This window comes from Oryx dammah, unplaced genomic scaffold (genome assembly GCF_014754425.2).
Source record: "Oryx dammah isolate SB20612 unplaced genomic scaffold, SCBI_Odam_1.1 HiC_scaffold_10, whole genome shotgun sequence".
NCBI lineage: Eukaryota > Metazoa > Chordata > Mammalia > Artiodactyla > Bovidae > Oryx > Oryx dammah.
The window spans coordinates 75,222,089-75,245,225 of NW_024070194.1; the positions used below are offsets into that span (position 1 = coordinate 75,222,089).

The following is a 23,137-nucleotide window of genomic DNA, read 5'->3' on the forward strand; positions in this document are numbered from 1 at the left end:
ACTTAATAGTTCATTTATATTCTAACACATATATTTCCCTGAAACAATCTGGACTCTCATTAAATCATAAAAACTTTAAGAGTGAGTTAACTTTTCATACAAATACTTTATAGGTAAATATAACATATCAAACAACATGTAAACTCTTCTCTAAAATTACATGAAATGTTATTTGGTTTTTCTCTGTTCTTCCTAATACACTCTTTCAACTGTATCCAATTCTTAAAATAACTTTACAAATGAACCTAATCAAAACAAACTCAACAGGCCATCCCACCAAAGCAGCATATCCCTAATATCATTTGCTCCAAACACTATTGTAGAATAGATTTTTAAAAATAACTGTAAAAAAGCACCACATAAATGTGGTATATTTCCAAACATGAATTACATTAATACAATTTCTTAAGTTTAAATAACACAGGGTAGATTGCTAAAAACAATTAAATGACAACCAATTATTTCATACAGCAAAAATGACATCTCTTTATTAAGTGCCAATTATTCCATTCTATCACCAAGTGTCCTGCAGAGGTCATAAACAAATAGGAATGGTATCTACCTGAAAAAATGTTCTGAGAAACTTACCATCATTTTGGCTCTTGCCTTTCATCTCCTCTTTCCACGATGGGATGGTGTTCAGGAGAACATAGTCCCTTATGTATTCTTTGCGTCTCTCCTCTATGGTCATCTTCAGTAAACGTTCTTGCAAAATAAAAGCAGAATCTCCATTTGTATTTAACTTTTAAGTTCAGGAATTATTTTATAATTTAAATATTAACCATGTTAAATTAACCAAGAGTTAATGTGGGCTTGAAGAATACCAAAATACTAATCAGTGACTCCATATTTGAATGGAGTCAAATTAACACTCAGCAGGCAAAAAAAAAAAAACATCAAAGCCTGATGAGGAAAACATTATTGTGACAGTCCAGAAAGAAGCTCTTTCAGACATCTACTGACCGTCCACTATGTGCCAAATGATACATTTATACACTGCAAGTACAAAGGTGACCCTTAACTCTGGAGGAGTTCACAAGACAAAAGGGGAAATGGGTAAGATAAAAAATAATAGCTACATAAATAAAATAAAAAATCCTAAGACAAATACATACAAATGCTAAAAGCACAAGAAAACCAACCACCAAGATATTCCTTAATTCTATGATGCCACCAACAATAAAAATGCCCTTTCAATTTAATAATACCTTTGCGGAGGTGATATAAATAATACTTTATAAGTCTTGACTGTAACATTATAACACTTTTTAAAAACTTAGAATTAACAACAGCTGATGTCATTTATAAAGAACTCACTGTGTGCCAGGACCTTCACATGTATACTTTAATTAAAATAATCTTTCCAACACTCAGCAAAACTGATAGTTGGGATAATTATCCCGATTTTGCAGATAGGGAAATGAAGCACATAAAGTTCAGCAGTTTGTTCAAATCAAGAGAGCTTTCCATTAAAAGCCACATAGATATCTCCATCAACAACTATAGCCTACACCATTAGCCACTATACAGTACTGCCATCTCAGGGAAAGCTCCCCGAGAGGTGACTGCTGGACACCAGGCCTTCCTGTCCATCACCAACTCCAGGAACTTGCTCAAACTCATGTCCATTGAGTCAGTGATGCCATCCAACCATTTCATCCTCTGTCATCCCCTTCTCCTCCTGCCTTCAATCTTTCCCAGCATCAGCGTCTTTTCAAATGAGTTGGTTCTTCGCATCAGGTGGCCAAAGTATTGGAGCTTCAGCTTCAGCATCAGATCTTCCAATGAATATTCAGGATTGATTTCCTTTAGGATAGACTGGCTTGAGCTCCTTGCAGTCCAAGGGACTCTCAAGAGTCTTCTCCAACACTACATTCAAAAGCACCAATTCTTCAGTGCTTAGCTTTCTTTATAGTCCAACTCTCACATCCATAACATGACTACTGGAAAAACCATAGCTTTGACTAGATGGACCTTTGTTGGCAAAGTAATGCCTCTGCTTTTTCATATGCTGTCTTGGTTGGGCATAGCTTTTCTTTGAAGGAACAAGCGTCTTTTAATTTCATGGCTGCAGTCACCATCTGCAGTGATTCTGGAACCCAAGAAAATAGTCTGTCACTGTTTCCATTGTTTCCCCATCTATTCACCATGAAGTGATCAGACGGGATGCCATGATCTTAGTTTCTTCAACGTTGAGTTTTAAGCCAACTTTTTCTCTCCTCTTTCACTTTCATCAAGAGGCTCTTTAGTTCTTCATTTTCTGCCAGAAGAGTGGTGTCATCTGCATATCTGAGGTTATTGATATTTCTCCCAGAAATCGTGATTCCAGCTTGTGCTTCATCATGACATCCCGCCATTTCACATGATGTACTCTGCATATAAGTTAAATAAGCAAGGTGACAATATACAGCCTTGCAATACTCCTTTCCCAATTTGGAACCAGTCTGTTGTTCCATGTTCAGTTCTAACTGTTGCTTTTTGACCTGAATACAGATTTCTCAGGAGGCAAGTCAGTTGATCTGGTATTCCCATCTCTTTCAGAATTTTCCATAGTTTGTTGTGATCCACACAGTCAAAGGCTTTAGCGTAATCAATAAAGCAGAAGTAGATGTTTTTCTGGAGTTCTCTTGCTTTTTTGATGATCCAACAGATGTTGGCAATTTGTCCTCTGCCTTTTCTAAATCCAGCCTGAACATCTGGAAGTTCTCAGATGACATACTGTTGAAGTCTAGCTTAGAGAATTTTGAGTTTTGAATAAACTATTCAAGAATAATTTAATGAAGGTATTAATACAAGGAGGAAAATGGCAACAAATTTGAAAAGTAACTGGAAACATAAAACAAAAATGCACAGAAATCTCTATACCATGCCAAGCAGTTTAATCTTACCCTAAAAATTGTTTGGGTTGTTGTTGTTTAGTTGCTAAGTGTGTCCAACTCTTTAAAACCCCATAGCCTGTAGCCCACCTGGCCTCTCTGTCCTTGAGATTTCCCAGGCAAGAATACTGGAGTGGGTTGCCATTTCCTTCTCCAAGGGATCTTCCCCATCCAGGGATCAAACCTACATCTCCCGCGTTGGCAAGCAGATTACTGCTGAGCTACCAAGGAAGCCCTTATCCTACAAACTACACCACTAATATACAAAGTTGATTATGCACATCCTAGATGGTGCATAAAATGATCTACTAGGATACAGGAGGAAAAATAATGTAAAAATTCTGTTTGAATCTAAGGGAGTAACAAGTTAAGATTTACTAATATTCAATGTATAAACTGACACTGGCGTCCTCACTCATTTTGTTATGTCAGCTGTCATGTATCATGTACTTTACCAAAGGTCTCCATGATGTAGAGCTACTGACAGTCATACTCGCACTCTCAATTCTCTTTCAGCATACTATGAGGTACAGTAGTTTAAATAAGTGGTTTTAAGGACAGTATCTCATTTTAGGTAATCTAACCCTTATAAAATAATGAATTTAAAAGATTCTTTCATAGAAATAAACTGAAAGAAGTATTTATGTAAGCACAAGTGAACAAAAACTGGGGAAGCAACATTTTTCCCTACTCCTAGAACTGGCTTACATGGGATATAGTCAATACTACAATACTCCAGAGTCAACACTATATTGAATTTAAGACCTCTAGGGCATTCAAGTTGAAATCAAGAATCTGGAACTCAGGAGAAAGAAAACCAGCCTAGTGATTTTGGAATTCATAACCTAAAATTCTAGTCCTACAGTAAGTTCATAGGGAAGGATGAGATAGGAAAGCAAACCTCAAGCGAACAACATTTAGGGAGTGGACACAAAGATGGGAAAATAAAATAAAACATATGTCACTGGGGGTACAAGGTGAATCAGGGTCCCAGCAATATAGAAACCAGCAGAGAAAAGTGTTTTAATGAGGAGAAGAGGGGAAACCTTGTCAATTGCTACAGGACAATCAGGAAGAATGAAAGAAAATTAGTAAGCCACACGTTTTTATCATCTGGGTCAAGAACCCCGAAAAGAGAATAAAATGGTCAACAGAGCCATCTGGATTCTAATGCCAAATCATGCAAATCTATGTGATCTTGGGTTACTTAATTTCATTACATCTCTCTTCCTGAGGTAGGCTGGTAGGTATTATTCCCAATGTATAGATGAGACAACTAGAAGAGAGAAGTTGAATAATTTACGTAAAGTTCCACAGCTAGTAAGCAATACAACTAGGATTCAAACCCAGGCAAATGGAGTTCAAAGCTCAAAGCTTACAATATACTACCTCATGAAGTTGTGAGAATTAAATAAGACAATTCAAGTATGTACTTAAAATAGTGCTGGGCATACAAAACCAGAACTCAAATAGTAAGTATTTTTATACCAGTACCATCATCACTGTTATTACTGAATGACTTTAGAAACATTAGTTTCCTTAAAGCATAACTGAGATCAGGAGACTGAGGGACTGAAGAAAGTGAGAATAGCAACTCCAAAGGGAACCCTGTGGAAGGAAAGCTACCTTAGGGTAGAAGAGACTTAATCATTGTTATAGGCTGAGAAGAGGAACCCAAAGACACTGAGAAACTAAACATACCCAAATAAGAATAAATGACAATACAAGATCTCAAAGAATACAGATGATATAAAGAGCACAACCAGATGGGTTAACCTTAGAAACCAAGAAAAAAAGTGCTTCCTCTAAAAAAAGGAAGAAAGCTGAAAACAACGGACATGTAAAGAAAGAAAGATGTTAGGGCTGTTCATGTGTTCATGACATGTATTTTCTCCATGAATAAAAAAGGCAATGTCAGACTTCTCTGGTGGTACAGTGGATAGTTATCTGCCTGCCAATGCAGGGTATATGGATTCAATCCCTGGTCCAGGAAGATTCCACATGCCACGGAGCAACTAACCCTGTGTGCCACAATTACTGAGCCCACACCCCCAGAGCCCGTGCTCCACAAGGAGAGAAGCCTCCACAATGAGAAGCCTGCTCACAGCAACCAAGAGCAGCCCCTACGCTGCAACTAGAGAAAGCATGCACACAGGAACAAAGACCAATTGCAGCCAAAAAAAAAAAAAAAAAACAAGAGAATGTCATCTGTTTAGTGTAGGAGGTTGGGGTCTTGGTTAAAAAAAAAAGCTTGAAGGAAACAGTAAATATGAAATAATCACAGAGGAAGAAAAGTGATAACTGGTGTTTATCAAAGCACAACCATAAAAGCTCAGATCACTAATATGGAAATACTGCAATATCAACAATCAGGATAGAAAACAGTACGAAGCAACTTGTACTTTTTAGTAAGAGTACATATGGGGAAGCAACCTGACCTCTGTCATTCCATTTACTTAAAAACTCAACTATGGATACGAAATAAGACAACAAGATAATTTAGCTTTCAGTACTTAAAATGATAACACACTTTGAGTGCTTTTGAATTAGGGGGTGCAAACTATTAGATCAACATCATTTATTTAACCTATGTGGACTTGAGAGTTCCTTAGTTAGTTATTTAAACAACAACACATACTGGAGGCCACAGTCATACAGTCTCTTCAGTTTTACACAAAACTTTTCCTTAAGGATGTTTCAGCTTTGCAGCCATACTTACTATATGGTATACTGAGTTAAAATATGTTTATAGAATGCCTTGACATTTCAATGAGGTGGGTAAGCCTTCCTTTAGATTTAAATAACAGCTACAAAAATACAATAATACCCTCTTCAGTGCAATTCAGAAAAAGGTAATGCATTCCATCCTTAATACTACGATTCTGGAAATCCTTAGCTCCTTGATGGTACAACATAAGATAGACAGAAATTTTATTGAAATATAGTTGATTTACAATATTATATATACTACATATTCCAAAAATAGATATCCTAATTAAGACACTGACACACTAAAATGTCTTCAAGGCCATAATAACTTTCTCTTTTAACATTCGACTTCATGCAAAAATAGGTTAGTTGTGGACGAGAAAAATTTACTTTGTTAAAATGCCTTCTTTAACTATGCATTTGCTTCTCTGTTAGGATATATTAATTTGGTAATATTTTCTATTATTACAAGTAAGAGAAGAAAAAAATCAAGAATCAAAGTTTCTAAAATGCTTGTTTATCACAGTCTAACAGTGTAAATGTTAAATGAAGGAACCATTATAACATTGTTACTTTAGGAACATTATTATGGAATAAAGATAGTTCTTAAGTAATTGCTATAATTTCATCAATTATTCATCTATTAAAAACAATCTCCATGTCTTTCACTATTCTGCCTTTATTATTATCAATAATACCAACCTAATATTTCAAGATTATCAATAAAAATGGGCATAAAAGATTTTTTAAAGCTTACAAGGTAAATTGTTGAAATTCAAATAACTTCTACTGGGAAAACAAAGCAAAATTATTTTACACTACTTTATATATCAACAGCATTTGTTCTGCAACACCAAAATTCAGTTCTATATATGTCCATAATCATTAAAATATAATTAAATGGTATACAACCTAGTCTGTCAATATTTAAAGACCCTTTTAATTGGGTCCTTCAGTTATGTTAATTCTTGCCAGTAGTTAATGTGGAAAAAAGAATCCCTATTAATCCCTTTATTCGTGCGCTGTTTGAAGTAAGCTTTATATTAAAGTATTCTTTTCCCACGTTCATTCCCTTTCTTTCATCCGCTGCTTGGCCTTATTTATAAAGACCAGGAGCTGCAATAACAATCCACAGGTTTTAAACATCTATCACCAAGGAAATCAACTTTCACTGTAGTCACTCTTTTATCCTTGCTCTATAAAGAAGGTAAGGTACTTAGGAGAGATTTGCAGTTCTGTCACTCTTGATATACTAAGTTTAGTATATCTTAGCAGTAGCACTGCAAGTACTTTTTACTACACTTCTGTATAATTAGCTAATTTTTTAAAAAGAAAGAAAAAAACTGCAGAGACTTTTGGAATATTGCGTAACTGATACCAAAGAGAAACAAGGAGAAAGGGGGAGAAAAGATGGTTGAGTCGCACACTTCAGTGTCTTATCGACCTCAATGCTGCCGTCAACCTTGCGGATGAGGGCAAGCTTGGATCTGCACAAAACTCAGGGGTGGGCTCATTCACAGAGTGACATTAGTCTCACAGTCTTACTCGGAGCAACTTCAGACCGTGACGGAATAGCGAGGAAAAGCACTGCGGAGAAAAACCCATTCGGACTTCTCCAAAGGCACCTAGCCTCGCGGACCAGACACGCTCGCTTTAGGATTCCCCGGAGATCCAGGTTCCAAAAGTCACACTGCGGCGGGCGCAGAAGGAAAGGCCCTGACTGAACACCCAGAGGCGGGGACACCCGGCCAGCGGAGCACAAGGGAGCGAGGCGAGGGGTGACCAGCTGAGGCTCCGCGGGCGTGGGGCAGCATCAGCAGCTGCAGTCCGGCCGTCGGCCAGCGGGCACGTGTCCGCGGGACACCGGGCCGGGGAACCCCAGAGTCCCGGCTGGGGCCCGGGGACAGGGCGGGGAGCTTGAGAGAGCCCGGCGGAGCCCAGGGGCCGCCGCGCAGAGGTCCGCGCCGCCGGCCCAGCGAAGGTGACCGGGAGCAACGGGAGGCGGAGAGGGGCGTGCGCCCACACGTGCGCGAGCCGCAGGTGCCCGGGGGCGGCGCGTGCACGCCGGCGTGCGCGCGTGTACACACACGGACCTGCCGGGAAGGCGGCACCGGCTGGGCGGGCGAGAGGCAGGAGCCGGGCGGAGCGCGCCGCGGCACACACAGACCCCCGACCCCCGCCCCCACCCCACCCCGCCGCCCGACCCCCCAGGACTCGACGGCCGGGTTACCTTTCTCCTCTCTCCACACCTTTTTCTTCTTGTTGCTGGGGTACATGTTGCCGTGGGGGTGGCTGGCTTTAAGCTGCAAGTTCCCCAGGCTCACGGGCAAACAGGGTGTGTGTGGAGTGGGAGGGTGGGGAGGGGGCACTCGGGAGGGAAAAAGTGAAAGAGGCTCCGGGTCCCGAGCCGCTCGCCGCTCTCCAGTCGCCGCCCTCCTCCCTCAGCCCGCGCTCGCCTCCGGCTCCCACCCGCCTCAGCCCCACGGCTGCCGCCACAGCAGCACCTCAGAGCCTGTCAACTAGGTCACGCCTCGCGCTAACCTAACACCCGCGCAGGCCCCGCCTCCGAGCCGCTAGCCAGCGACGCCTCCCATTGGCTGCACCGCCCGCCGCTCTTCGCGTTCCAGCCGCCGCGCGCCCCGACTTCGGCCCCAGGGCGCAGGCGCAGGCGCAGGCTCGGGCCTGACGCCGGAGACGTGGGGGAGCTGGAGGGGGCGGAGCCAGGGCGCGAGGGGGCTGGAGGTGGCTCACGACTGGGGCGTGGCGTGGGGCGGCCACCTGGGAACTCTGAGAAGAGCTGGGGCTACACTCTGGTTTCGCTGCGGAGGGAGAACACGAGGGCGTGGCCTATGAGGAGGGCCAGGTGCGCCAGGTGACAGTAGATGGGCAACGCTGCCCCAGGGCCTAAAGCTGTATGTGTGGGAGGGATGTCAGCCAGCACGAATTGTACTCGCTCGCTCTCGTCGCCCCGTCTGGACGGATTTTACCACAGAATCTGAAGATTTCCTCGTAGTGGGCAAATATAACTGAAAGAAGGGAAAGGATTAGGTGATGATTCCAAACCATACACTATCAGCTCCTCGACCTTGTAGTAGAAACTACATATTTCACTCGATTCCGGTGAAGTCTGGAAGGAACAGAGGTAAAATGAACTACTCAAGAGTTTTAAGACCCGGGGAGGAGTGAGCAGCCAAAACTTTATATAGAAAACTGAAGAACTTGCATCAAAGCAGGTTCAAGTGGGTGTTAATCAAAGTCCGTCATCTTACTTTACTCTCCGCCAGTTGCTTCAGGTAAAGCTGCTGATCTAAAGCGTTCTCTTGAATCTGGGCAATACTAGTCTGCGCGTGTTCTGAAAACCCAGTTGTACTTAAGTCCTCCGTAAGAGTAGAATGACTTAGAATTTAGAGGAAATTTGGTAACCCCCTCCCCAAATTTATGCTGTTTCTAAAGATCAAATCTACAAGGCTGATTTGATGCAAGTGGTGAATCCGCGTTTGATCATTGAAGTGCTGTGCCATCTGTGCTGTAGGTAAGTCAGATGTGTAAAAGCAAGTGATTATTTGGAACACAGTTTCTTTTAAGAGAAAAGAAAGGGGGAGGCCCCACTTAGAATTGTAAAGAATGAAATGTTCTGAGTAACAGGACACTCATGAAAATGACTAATAACACAGGTAAAATTTTTATTGTGACAGTGCTTCTGTTTTTCTCTTAACACTGTGAAACACTAAAAAAATTGAGAGAAATAAGGAAAGCTTCAAGAAGGAAGTGAAATTTGAACTAGTAATAAAAATACTCATTTACTGGCAGTGGAAATAAAAGGTAAACTTTAGTAAAGGGCATATTACCAAGGCAAAACCAATAATAATTGGTAACAAAATAGATTTGGGGAAGAGAATGAGAAAGAGAAAGAATATAGGGTTTCATGGTATAATTGAGAAACAGCAATATGATTAATAATAAAGTGAACAATACAGAAACAGTTTCAATTTTGTGAGAAAAATATTGAATTCTTAGTTATAAATACAAAATGTTATGTGTTTACAGGAAAGTGTATTATATAGGCACCATCTCTTCTGTTACAACAGAGAAGCTTTTACCCCAACCCAGAGCCAAGCAATCCACCTGTGCTTTCTTAGGAATACTACACTATTGATTATCCTTTATCTCATATTGACTCATAGAACTGGGACCATCCATCAACTTTTAAACTTTCTCAGATCTTTACCACGTTAAAAAAAAAAAAGAAAAGAAAAGTTCCTCCTGTGATCCCACACCCACTACTACTAGCAGAACCTATAACTTCTTCCTTTCAAAATATTGTGTGTGTCCATTTTCTTACATCCTGCTTTCTGCTCTGCAGTTCACTCAAATCTGAGTTCTGGGTTCTCTCCTATAAATCAACAGAAATGGCTTTTGCTAAGGTAATCAATGACTTTCATGTTATATTTAGTGAACACTGTTCAATCTTTCTGTTACTAGATCTTTCAGCAGCATTTAACACTATTGCCTCTTATTGGTCCTTATAGTGTTCTTTTCCTTTGATAGACCAGTTGGTAAAGAATTCACCTGCAATGGAGGAGACTCCAGTTCAATTCCTGGGTCAGGAATATCCCTTGCAGAAGGGATAGTCTACCTACTCCAGGATTCTTGGGCTTCCCTGTGGCTCTCAGCTGGTGAAGAATCCACCTGCAATGTGGGAGACCTGGTTAGATCCCTAATTTGGGAAGATCTCCCGCAGAAGGGAAAGGCTACCCACTCTAGTATTCTGGTCTGGAGAATTCCATGGACTATATACTCTATGGGGACACAAAGAGTGAGAAACGAATGAGCAAGACTTTCACTTTCACTTCAATTTGAGTTTCCTCCTGTCTGGCCATTCCTTTCAGTTCAGTTCAGTTCAGTTGCTCAGTCATGTCCGACTCTTTGTGATCCCATGAACTGCAGAATGCCAGGCCTCCCTGTCCATCACCAACTCCCAGAGCTCACTCAAACTCATGTCCATAGAGTCAGTGATGCCATCCAACCATCTCATCCTCTGTTGTCCCCTTCTCCTCCTGCCTTCCATCTTTCCCAGCAACAGGGTCTTTTCAGATGACTCGTTTCTTCACATCAGGTGGCCAAAGTATTGGAGTTTCAGCTTCAACATCAGTCCTTCCAATGAATATTCAGGACTGATTTCCTTTAGGATGGACTGCTTGGATCTCCTTGCAATCCAAGGGACTCTCAAGAGTCTTCTCCAACACCACAGTTCAAAAGCATCAATTATTCTGTGCTCAGCTTTCTTTATAGTCCAACTCTCACATCCATACATCACTAATAGAAAAACCATAGCTTTGGCTAAACGGACCTTTGTTGGCAAAGTTATGCCTGTGCTTTTTAGTATGCTATCTAGGTTGGTCATAGCTTTTCTTCCAAGGAGCAAGCGTCTTTTTAATTTCATGGCTGCAATCACCATCTGCAGTGATTTTGGAGCCCAAAAAAATAAAGTCACTCACTCCATTGTTTCCCTATCTATTTGCCTTGAAGTGGTGAGATCAGATGCCATGATCTTCAGTTCAGTTCAGTTCAGTTCAGTCGCTCAGTCGTGTCCAACTCTTTGCGACCCCATGAATCGCAGCATGCCAGGCCTCCCTGTCCATCACCATCTCCCGGAGTTCACTCAGATTCACGTCCATCGAGTCCGTGATGCCATCCAGCCATCTCATCCTCTGTCATCCCCTTCTCCTCCTGCCCCCAATCTCTCCCAGCATCAGAGTCTTTTCCAATGAGTCAACTCTTCGCATGAGGTGGCCAAAGTACTGGAGCTTCAGCTTTAGCATCATTCCCTCCAAAGAAATCCCAGGGCTGATCTCCTTCAGAATGGACTGGTTGGATCTCCTTGCAGTCCAAGGGACTGTCAAGAGTCTTCTCCAACACCACAGTTCAAACGCATCAGTTCTTCGGCACTCAGCCTTCTTCACAGTCCAACTCTCACATCCATACATGACCACAAGAAAAACCATAGCCTTGACTAGACGGACCTTAGTCGGCAAAGTAATGTCTCTGCTTTTGAATATACTATCTAGGTTGGTCATAACTTTTCTTCCAAGGAGTAAGCGTCTGTTAATTTCATGGCTGCAGTCACCATCTGCAGTGAGTTTGGAGCCCCCCAAAATGAAGTCTGACACTGTTTCCACTGTTTCCCCATCTATTTCCCATGAAATGATGGGACCAGATGCCATGATCTTTGTTTTCTGAATGTTGAGCTTTAGGCCAACTTTTTCACTCTCCTCTTTCACTTTCATTAAGAGGCTTTTTAGCTCCTCTTCACTTTCTGCCATAAGGGTGGTGTCATCTGCATATCTGAGATTATTGATATTTCTCCCAGCAACCTTGATTCCAGCTTGTGTTTCTTCCAGTCCAGAGTTTTTCATGATGTACTCTGCATAGAAATTAAATAAGCAGGGTGACAATATACAGCCTTGACGTATTCCTTTTCCTATTTGGAACCAGTCTGTTGTTCCATGTCCAGTTCTAACTGTTGCTTCCTGGCCTGCATACAAATTTCTCAAGAGGCAGGTCAGGTGGTCTGGTATTCCCATCTCTTGAAGAATTTTCCACAGTTTATTGAAATCCACACAGTCAAAGGCTTTGGCATAGTCAATAAGGCAGAAGTAGATGTTTTTCTGGAACTCTTGCTTTTTCCATGATCCAGCAGATGTTGGCAATTTGATCTCTGGTTCCTCTGCCTTTTCTAAAACCAGCTTGAACATCAGGGAGTTCACGGTTCACGTATTGCTGAAGCCTGGCTTGGAGAATTTTGAGCATTACTTTACTAGCATTTGAGATGAGTGCAATTGTGCAGTAGTTTGAGCATTCTTTGGCATTACCTTTCTTTGGGATTGGAATGAAAACTGACCTTTTCCAGTCCTGTGGCCACTGCTAAGTTTTCCAAATTTGCTGGCATATTGAGTGCAGCACTTTCACAGCATCCTCTTTCAGGATTTGAAACAGCTCAACTGGAATTCCATCACCTCCACTAGCTTTGTTCGTAGTGATGCTTTCTAAGGCCCACTTGACTTCACATTCCAAGATGTCTGGCTCTAGATTAGTGATCACATCATCATCATTATCTGGGTAGTGAAGATCTTTTTTGTACAGTTCTCCTGTGTATTCTTGCCACCTCTTCTTGTTATCTTCTGCTTCTGTTAGGTCCAGACCACTTCTGTCCTTTATCGAGCCCATCTTTGCATGAAATGTTCTCTTGGTATCTTTAATTTTCTTGAAGAGATCTCTAGTCTTTGCCATTCTGCTCTTTTCGTCTATTTCTTTGCATTGATCACTGAAGAAGGCTCTCTTATCTCTTCTTGCTAGTCTTTGGAACTCTGCATTCAGATGCTTATATCGTTCCTTTTCTCCTTTGCTTTTCACCTCTCTTCTTTTCACAGCTATTTGTAAAGCCTCCCCAGACAGCCATTTTGCTTTTTTGCATTTCTTTTCCATGGAGATGGTCTTGATCCCTGTCTCCTGTACAATGTCACGAACCTCATTCGATAGTTCATCAGGCACTCTATCTATCAGATATAGACCCTTAAATCTATTACTCACTTCCACTGTTTAATCATAAGGGATTTGATTGAGGTCATGCCTGACTGGTCTAGTGGTTTTCCCTACTTTCTTCAACTTAAATCTGAATTTGGCAATAAGGAGTTCATGATCTGAGCCACAGTCAGCTCCTGGTCTTGTTTTTGCTGACTGTATAGAGTTTCTCCATCTTTGGCTGCAAAGAGTATAATCAATCTGATTTCGGTGTTGACCATCTGGTGATATCTATGTGTAGAGTCTTCTCTTGTGTTGTTGGAAGAGGGTATTTGCTATGACCAGTGCATTTTCTTGGCAAAACTCTATTAGTCTTTGCCCTGCTTCATTCCGCATTCCAAGGCCAAATTTGCCTGTTACTCCAGGTGTTTCTTGACTTCCTACTTTTGCATTCCAGTCCCCTATAATGAAAAGGACATCTTTTTTGAGTGTTAATTTTAAAAGGTCTTGTAGGTCTTTATAAAACCATTCAACTTCAGCTTCTTCAGCGTTACTGGTTGGGGCATAGACTTGGATAACTGTGATATTGAATGGTTTGCCTTGGAGACGAACAGAGATCATTCTGTCATTTTTGAGATTGCATCCAAGTACTGCATTTTGGACTCTTTTGTTGACCATGATGGCTACTCCATTTCTTCTGAGGGATTCCTGCCCGCAGTAGTAGATGTAATGGTCATCTGAGTTAAGTTCACCCATTCCAGTCCATTTTAGTTCGCTGATTCCTAGAATGTCGACGTTCACCCTTGCCATCTCTTGTTTGACCTCTTCCAATTTGCCTTGATTCATGGACCTGACATTCCAGGTTCCTATGCAATATTGTTCTTTACAGCATCAGATCTTGTTTCTATTACCAGTCACATCCACAGCTGGGTATTGTTTTTGCTTTGGCTCCATCCCTTCATTCTTTCTGGAGTTATTTCTCCACTGATCTCCAGTAGCATATTTGGCACCTAATGACCTGGGGAGTTCCTCTTTTGGTATCCTATCATTTTGCCTTTTCCTACTGTTCATGGGGTTCTCAAGGCAAGAATACTGAAGTGGCTTGCCATTCCCTTCTCCAGTGGACCACATTCTGCTATGCCTCTCCACCATGACCCGCCCATCTGGGTTGCCCGGCAGGCATGGCTTGGTTTCATTGAGTTAGACAAGGCTGTGGTCCTAGTGTGATTAGATTGACTAGTTTTCTGTGAGTATGGTTTCAGTGTGTCTGCCCTCTGATGCCCTCTTGCAACACTTACCATCTTACTTAGGTTTCTCTTATCTTGGCGTGGGGTATCTCTCCGTGGCTGCTCCAGCAAAGCACAGCCGCTGTTCCTTACCTTGGACGAGGGGTATCTCCTTACCGCCACCGTTCCTGACCTTCAACGTGGGATAGCTCCTCTAGGCCCTCCTGTGCCTGCGCAGCCACCACTCCTCAGGTTCTAAGCCAACTTTTTCACTCTCCTCGTTCACTTTCATCAAGAGGTTCTTTAGTTCATCTTCGCTTTCTGCTAAAAGGGTGGTGTTATTTGCATATCTGAGGTTATTGATATTTCTCTCAGCAATCTTGATTCCAGCTTGTGCTTCATTCAGCCCAACATTTCTCATGATGTACTCTGCATGTAAGTTAAATAAGCAAGGTGACAATATACAGCCTTGACATACTCCTTTCCCAATTTGGAACCAGTCTGTTGTTGTTCCATGTCCAGTTCTAACTGTTGCTTCTTGACCTGAATACAGATTCCTCAGGAGGAAGGTCAGGTGGTCTGGTATTCCCATCTCTTTCAGAATTTTCCATAGTTTGATGTGATCCACACAATCAAAGGCTTTGTCATACTCAATAAAACAGAAATAGATGTTTTTCTGGAACTCTCTTGCTTTTTCGATGATCCAGAGGATGTTGTCAATTTGATCTCTGGTTCCTCTGCCTTTTCTAAATCCAGCTTGAACATCTGGAAGCTCATGGTTCACATACTATTGAAGACTTGAGTGGAGAATTTTGAGCATTACTTTGGTAGCGTGTGAGATGAGTGCAATTGTGCAGTAGTTTGAACAGTCTTTGGCATTGCCTTTCTTTGGGACTGGAATGAAAAGAGACCTTTTCTAGTCCTGTGGCCACTGCTGAGTTTTCCAAATCTGCTGGCATATTGAGTGTAGCACCATCTTTTCGGATTTGAAATAGCTCAAGTGGAATTCCATCACCTCCACTATCTTTGTTCGAAGTGATGCTTCCTAAGGCCCACTTGACTTCGCATTCCAGGATGTCTGGCTCTAGGTGAGTGATCACACTATGGTGGTTATCTGGGTAATGAAGATCTTTTGTGTATAGTTCTTCTGTGTATTCTCGCCACTTCTTCTTAATATCTTTGTTCCTTTACAGTCTCCTTTTTTGCCCCGTCTTTCTTTCCAGTCATTACATTTTGGAGTTCATTGACACTCAGAACTATAGCTTCTTATCTCTTTTCACTTTTTACTTTGAATTATTTCATCCGTATTCATGGCTCCATTTATAACTATAATTCTCAGCTAGGGGCAATTCTTTCTCCCTTGGGGACACAAGCAATGTCTGTGGGCATTTTTGGTTGTCACACCTAAGGGAAGAATGCTACTGGCATTGAGTGAGTATAAACCAAGGATTCTGCTAAGTGACCTATGATGCACAGGATAGTCCCCACCACAAAGACTGTCAATACTGCTGAGGTTAGGAAATCCTGAGTTACATCAATAACTCCCAAATTTATTATTTCCAGGAAAACTTTCTTCTTGAACTTTAGACCTATACATGCTACCATGTACTGAATCTTAACTTTAAGAGGCAGTATTACACACTGGTAAAAAGGCATGTGGAGCCAGTTCATCTGAATTCAAATTCTAGGTTTACCCTTATTGATTATGTGACTCTTGGCAAGTTACTCAAGGTCTCTGAACTTTGTGGGGAGGGGGGTTGATCTGTTATATGGAAACGAAAATATAGTATCTACCTTATAAGACTGATGTAAAGATCAAATGAGTCAAAACACAAAACGACTACCACAGAGTGACTGTGGCAGAGATGCTCACTAATACAATGTCTTCTTTCTTGGTCCATAACAAGACCATATTTTCTAGTCTCCCTTGAAGTTGGTTGGCTTCTCTGATAGCTCAGCTGGTAAAGAACCCATCTGCAATGTAGGAGACCCCGGTTCAATTCCTGGGTCAGGAAGATCCCCTGCAGATGGGATAGGCTACCTACTCCAGTATTCTTGGGCTTCCCTAGTGGCTCAGCTGGTAAAGAATCTGCCTGCAATGTGGGAGACCTGGGTTCAATCCCTGAATTAGAAAAATCCCCTAGAGAGTGGAAAGGCTACCTGCTCCACTATTCTGGCCTGGAGAATTCCATGGACTGTATAGTCCATGGAGTCACAAAGAGTCAACACGACTGAGCAACTTTCACTTTCACTTGAATTTAGTTAGTACATATGACTGCATCCTGGGTCAGTTATGGGACAAAAGTTACACATGCCACTTCCAGGCCTAACCATCAGACCATCTGTGCACTCATTCATATTCTCTTTCTTTTCCACAGTGATCACAGAAACAGTATCTCAAGAAGGAAGGAACTGAGATCCCTGAGTCACTGCTTGAAGGAGTATCTCTGGCCTCCAAGGAGTACCACATCAGGCTATGATGTAAATAAGAAACTTATGTATTGTGTTAAGGCATTGGTAGATAGAGGGTCCTTGTTTCAGTATTTAGTTTTAATTACTCTGACAAAATACCATTGAAAAGTGTTCAGTTCAGTTCATTTCAGTCGTTCAGTCATGTCCGACTCTTTGCTGCCCCATGGACTATAGCACATCAGACTTCCCTGTCCATCACCAAATCCTGGTGCTTACTAAAATAAATATTTAATATCTCAGAAATATTTGAAATGTACCATGTAACACACTGATCTTTTAGACCTCTTCTAGCATCTTCATCCGGAGAAGGCAATGGCACCCCACTCCAGTGTTCTTGCCTGGAGAATCCCATGGATGGAGGAGCCTGGTGGGCTGCCGTCTATGGAGTCGCACCGAGTCAAACATGACTGAAGTGACATACGCGTAGCAGCAGCAGCATCTTCATCTCTCTGAATGGCTTCTTCACCCATTTCAGTTGAGCAATATAGAAACCTAAGCACCATCCCTGGTACCTCTTTAAACTTTTCTCTCATTTCAAGTGAATGGCTATACTTCTCAGTTTTATTTCCTGTACTACTATTCTTGAATTACTCACCCTTCCAATAGCACTGCAGTAAGCTAAGTCTGAATAAAAGACTTCCTTACTGTCTGTCCCCCTGTCGACTTTTGCCTCTCTTTTGTCTGTTCAATGCCCTGCATCTAGAGTTATCAAATGTGATCAAGTCATTTCACTGCTGTAGCTCATTAAGTGACTTTCTGATGATCTTAATTATAGATTGAATTGAGTTTCCCCCAAAATTCATATGTTGAAACTCTAGCCCATGATATGGTTATATCTGGATATAGGGTCTTTTGGAGGTCATTAGGGTTAAATGAGGTCATAAGTGTGGAGTTCTAATCCAGTAGGACTGTGACCTTTAAAAAAGAGGAAGAGTTCACGTGCTTTCTCTCTCTCTCTCTCTCTTCCCCCTTCCCCCTGACTCCACAATCCTGACTCTAATGTCCCCCATCATGTAGAGACAAAGTGAGAAGGTAGCCATCTGCAAGAGAAAGAGAGCCTTCACAAGAAGCAGATGACGCTGTACCCTGATCACAGACTTCCAGCTTCTAGGACTGTTAGAAAATTGATTTCTGTTGTTCAAGCCACGCAGTATTTTGTCTTGGCCACCCAAGGTGACTAAAACAATCATTATTAAAACTGAATCATTTAGGAGTGACCCTCACTACCAATTCTGCTTTATCTTATACCATGCTTCACCCCGCCACCCATCTCTGATTCCAACCATAGCAGCCCTAGAGCTTTTCAGCTCCTTAAGCACATCTTATTCTCACCACATGGCCTTTTCACATGTTTATCACTATACCTAGGACATGTCATGCTTAGCCAACCCATTCTCGTTCTTCAGAGTATAGCTGGCAAAATTCTCTCCCTGGCAAAGCCTTCAGTGATTCTGACCCCATCTGACCTCTTCACACAGTTTCCCCTTATATGTCATCAGTACTCATTCATTTTCCAATAAAACACTTTTCACAGGTTTTTTGAGATTATTTTATTAATACTTATCTTTTACTCTGGACTTAACAAACTCTCTGAGGACAGGAAATATATCTTGTTGCTCACCATTCACAGAAAATGCCCAATGCCTGGCACATAATAAAGGTTTATTGAATGAATGAAATGTAAGGAAGCATCTATAGAGAAATGTTAGCAAAATTAAGGAAGAGTACATGAGACCAAAATGGGAGACCCTAATTTTAATGTGAAGAACAAGAGAGGAACTAACAAATAAAATTATTGTGAACACCTCAAAGAGTGTCACCATCCGTCTTTAGCATACGGCAGATTTTCAATACGTGAATGAATGAGTAAGGATGCAGTGGAAGAAGAATGAGACGTTTATTCAACAGTATAGAATATTACTTGCAATTCCATTTTCAGAAAAAAACAATACTATATTTTCAAGAAGAGGTTAATGATCAGAAATGTCAGATTTCTCACAGAGATTAAGTAGGATAAGAACTGAGAAAAGATAATTGGGTTTATCGTCTATGTAAATTAGTGAAAATAAAAGCAAATAGTTGAAGAATAAGTGAGAGGCTGCAAGACAGGAGCAGTGATTATAGAGTATTCTTTTGAGATGTTTAGAGGCTAAAAGATAAATAGAGAAGATATTAATATCAGTAGTAAGGATACTAGAGTCAAAAGAAAATTTTTCTAGGAGAGATGAGTTTTTAAATTAAGAAGAAGATTAATACAAAAAGATTGAAACAAAAAGAAAAAGAGAGAGATGAAAAGAAAAAAAGAAGAACAAATGCTAAATAGATTGAAGTGCCAAAGAAAGTAAATGTGGATAGAATCAAAAGTGAGAGAAGTTTGGACATAGAAGGAAGTCGAGGGAAGATAGGTCAAATGGCCATGGTTTGAGTGAAAACAAGAAGCAAAATCATCTGCAGAAAGATGCTGATAATTCTGGATCCAAATGGGGACTGGTAAAAAGATTGTGTAAAGAACATTTAACGAATGACATTAAGAGTTTAAATAAATTTTATTTAGAGACTTTTTAAAAGCACAGATGTTGTGACAGTTATATTTTGAAGTCCCTTAGTGAAAAGAAAATATATTAGGGACTCTGGAAGACTAAATAATGATCCCAAAGATTTCTAGGACCTAATCTCTACAACCTATGAATGTTATTTTATGTGGCAGAAGGAACTTTGCAGATATGACTAAGGATCTTGAGATGAGATTATCCTGTATTTTGATGGTCCCTAAATGTAATTGCAAGTGTCCTAAGAGGGAGACAGAGAAAGATTAAACCACAAAAGAGGATAAAGCAAAGTAATGGTTGTGCAGAGATTGGAGTGATATAGCCACAAACTGAGAAATGTGGGCAGCCACTAAAACCTGGATAATTCCAGGCAAAGAATTGATTCTCCCCTGAACAAACTAGGTCTCCTCTCTCTTTTTCTTAAACACTTTTAAAAATTTATTTGGCCACACCAGATCTTCTTTGCAGCACATGGGATCTACTTCCCTGATGAGGGATCAAACCCAGGTCCCCTGCATCAGGAGCTGGATATCTTATCCACTGGACCACCAGGAAAGTCCCTATATCTGCTCTTAATTTTGGTCCTGTAAGAATGCTTTTGGACTCCTGACCTCCAGAACTGTAAAAGAATAAATTTCTAGGGTTTTTGTAGTATTCATCACAACAGTAACAATAAAGGGAGTAAAGTAAACCTGAAAATTCAAGGCAATAAATACATCTGTTTCTGAAGTAATTATCTGAACACACTGTAAAAATTGGGTATATTTTAGGTATGATTCCTCTACTGGCTCCTTTCTTTGGATAATGTTAATATTGCCATACTTTTACCTAAATACTCAGGCTTCTCTGATAGCTCAGTTGGTAAAAGAATCCACCTGCAATGCAGGAGACCCTGGTTCAATTCCTGGGTCAGGAAGATCCACTGGAGAAGAATACTCCAGTATTCTTGGGCTTCTCTGGTGGCTCAGCTGATAAAGAATCTGCCTGCAGTGTGGAGACCTGGGTTTGATCCCTGGGTTGGGAAGATCACCTGGAAAAGGGAAAGGCTACCCACTCCAGTTTTCTGGCCTGGAGAATTCCATGGACTGTATAGTCCATGGGGTCACAAACAGTTGGACACAACTGAGTGACTTTCATGACCTAAATGCTCATTTTAATATCTGGTCCTAGCCTTGAGGGTATTCATTTGTGAAATGCCCATGTATTTTAAGATAATAAATAAGGCATTTTAAAACACCTTTTATAAAAATGTTTAATGAAACACTCTTTAAAATATAATTGATTGAAATTTGACTTGATCTCAGTAAAACGTCAGCAGTTCCTTACTTGAACAGAGAAGAAACATTTTCACCAAGATGGGGACAACATAGTTGTCCATATGTTTCTTGTCCACTGTACCCTTGAGATGTTAGATTAAAGGATGATGTCAGGTTAGTTCATGTGCTTAGTTGTGCTTTCCCATAATTGCAGCTTGCACCTCTGGAGGTAACATAAATGTAAGAACTTCCAGCAACTCTGAAAAGAGTTCAGAGAGCAACTCCTACCTATTTCAAGGCCACCACTTATCTCTTACCAGAGAAGTAGCAAACTAGATATGGTTCCTTGTCCACAGCCTGCTCTGTCCTTCAGCTGCCATCATTCCAGGTTGAAAGGAAATTCCTGGCAGCTCATTGGCCCAAGAGTAAGGAAACTGTTGCTTAGCAACCAAGTCCTGACCCCTACAGGCCTGAAAAGAGGAAGCTTGTGAGCTAGCCACCTAGTTCTGCCTGTGTTACAGTAAGAAGGAGCTACTTAGAAGATGAAGCCCTTGTTCTTGCTAATAGAGATATTGATAATTCTTGGGGTCACAATTAAAAGTAAGTTTTTCTGTCCTTACGGTTCTCTATGAGGGTCTTAGCACTGAGTAGAATCTGATTAGAGAATTGTAAATAACTTTACAATATTTCTAATTAACACAATTTTTGGATAAGTACTTTAAAATATGCAATAAGGATAGATAGCAATGATACTCTCATTTAAGACAGTACCTGGGGAGAATATGTGTATATGTCTGTGTGTGTATGTGTGTGTGTGTGAAAGAGAGAGAAAGAGATTAAAAGAGAGAGAAGAGGGGCAGACATTGAGCAAATCTATGAGAAAAGTATTATAGTAATTTTTATACCATAGGGATATTTGACACAGGTTGTTGAGTTTTGTTAAATCTAGAATATCATGAAGATCTAGTTCTAGAACTTTAAATGAGAATTATAGGACTCAAAGAGTGGTAAAGTACTTTAATTGATATTCTTATAGTCTCTTACAATCTTTCCACAATAACAATTCTACTTTCAAGGTTTCTATAATTCCTAACTAGTTACTTTCTTAAAATGGAAATTATTTTTCCAGTCTTGTTTCTCTGGTCATTTATTGAATTAATTTTTACCCAGTCCTTACATAATTTGCTCATCATGAATTCAATTTAAGAAATACTTATTTCCATTTAACCTAGGAGTGCAAGGTTGGTATAACATCTGAAAGTTAATTGCTGTAACACTACAACAATAGAACAAATGACAAAGACCACATGATCATCTCAACTGATGCAAGAAGAGCACTTAACAAAGATCAACTTCCCTTTTCTATAAAAACACTCAATAAATAAGAAATCGAAACACTATCAGCCTGATAAAGGGCATCCTCAAAACACTCGCACCTAATATATTTAATGGTGAAACACTGAATGCTTTCTCCCAATGGTCCCCTAAGATCAGGAACAAGACAAAGATGTCCATTCCTGCAATTCCTGTTCAATATTGTACTGGAGGCTGGAAGTTCTTACAATAAATTAAGAAAAAAAATAAAGATTGGGAAAAGAGAAGTAAACCTCTCTGTATTTACCAAAGACAGGATATTATACATAGAAAATCCTAAGGTTTTCAATTTTAAATATATTCAGTTCAGTTCAGTTCAATTCAGTCGCTCAGTCGTGTCCGACTCTTTGCGACCCCATGAACTGCAGCACGCCAGGCCTCCCTGTCCATCACCAACTCCCAGAGTTCACTCAGACTCACGTCCATCGAGTCAGTGATGCCATCCAGCCATCTCATCCTCTGTCGTTCCCTTCTCCTCCTGCCCCCAATCCCTCCCAGCATCAGAGTCTTTTCCAATGAGTTAGAACTGATAAATGAGTTTGGCAGGGTTGCAGGATAAAAGATTAATAGACAAAAATTTACTGTATTTCTATACCATCACAGTAAACGTACCAAAAATGAAATTGGTTCCATTCGTAATAGCATCAAAATGGATAAAGTACTTAGAAATAAATTTAACAAAAGAAGTACAAAGTTCATCCTCTGAAACTGAAAAAGTTGTTGAAAGAAATTAAAGAAAAATCTCAATAAATGAAAACACTTCCCATGTTCATGGATTGGAAAAGTTAATACTGTTAAGATGGCAATACTCTCCAATTTGATCTATAGATTCATATAATCCCTATCAAAATCCCAGCTTATTTCTTTGTAAAAATTAACAAAATCTGAAAATTTGTATAGAAATGAATGTTCTTTAAAAACAGAAGAGGACACATACTTTTCAAATTTCTCAAACTGCAAAGCTGCAGTAATCAAGACAGTGTGGTACTTGTATGAAGATAGATTATATAGATCAATAAAATATCATTAAAAATTCAGAAATAAATCTTCACATTCATTATCAATCAATGTTTGGCAAGGATGCCAAAATATTGAATTAATGGGGAAGGGGAAGAATAATTTCTTCAACATATGGTGAGGACACCTGGAGACAC

General features: G+C 40.5%; 1 protein-coding gene and 1 long non-coding RNA gene across 3 annotated transcripts in view; one reads left to right on the forward strand and one right to left on the reverse strand.

Moving 5' to 3' along the window:
- Positions 1-8,128, reverse strand: part of MACROD2 (mono-ADP ribosylhydrolase 2) — a 2,300,803-nt gene extending 2,292,675 nt beyond the window's left edge. For both annotated transcript variants that reach the window (XM_040248281.1, XM_040248280.1), the window contains exons 1-2: positions 7,816-8,128; positions 589-705 (exon numbers count right to left, since the gene is read on the reverse strand). In XM_040248281.1, coding sequence (XP_040104215.1) covers positions 589-705; positions 7,816-7,861 — 163 coding nt within the window. In that variant the 5' untranslated portion in view covers positions 7,862-8,128. The remainder of the gene's footprint in view (positions 1-588; positions 706-7,815) is intronic.
- Positions 8,129-8,317: 189 nt separating this feature from the next.
- On the forward strand, positions 8,318-18,340 carry LOC120869163. The gene is made up of 3 exons (XR_005722450.1): positions 8,318-8,448; positions 16,711-16,813; positions 17,822-18,340. It is a non-coding gene; the product is annotated as an uncharacterized LOC120869163 (long non-coding RNA).
- The last annotated feature ends 4,797 nt before the right edge of the window (positions 18,341-23,137 follow it).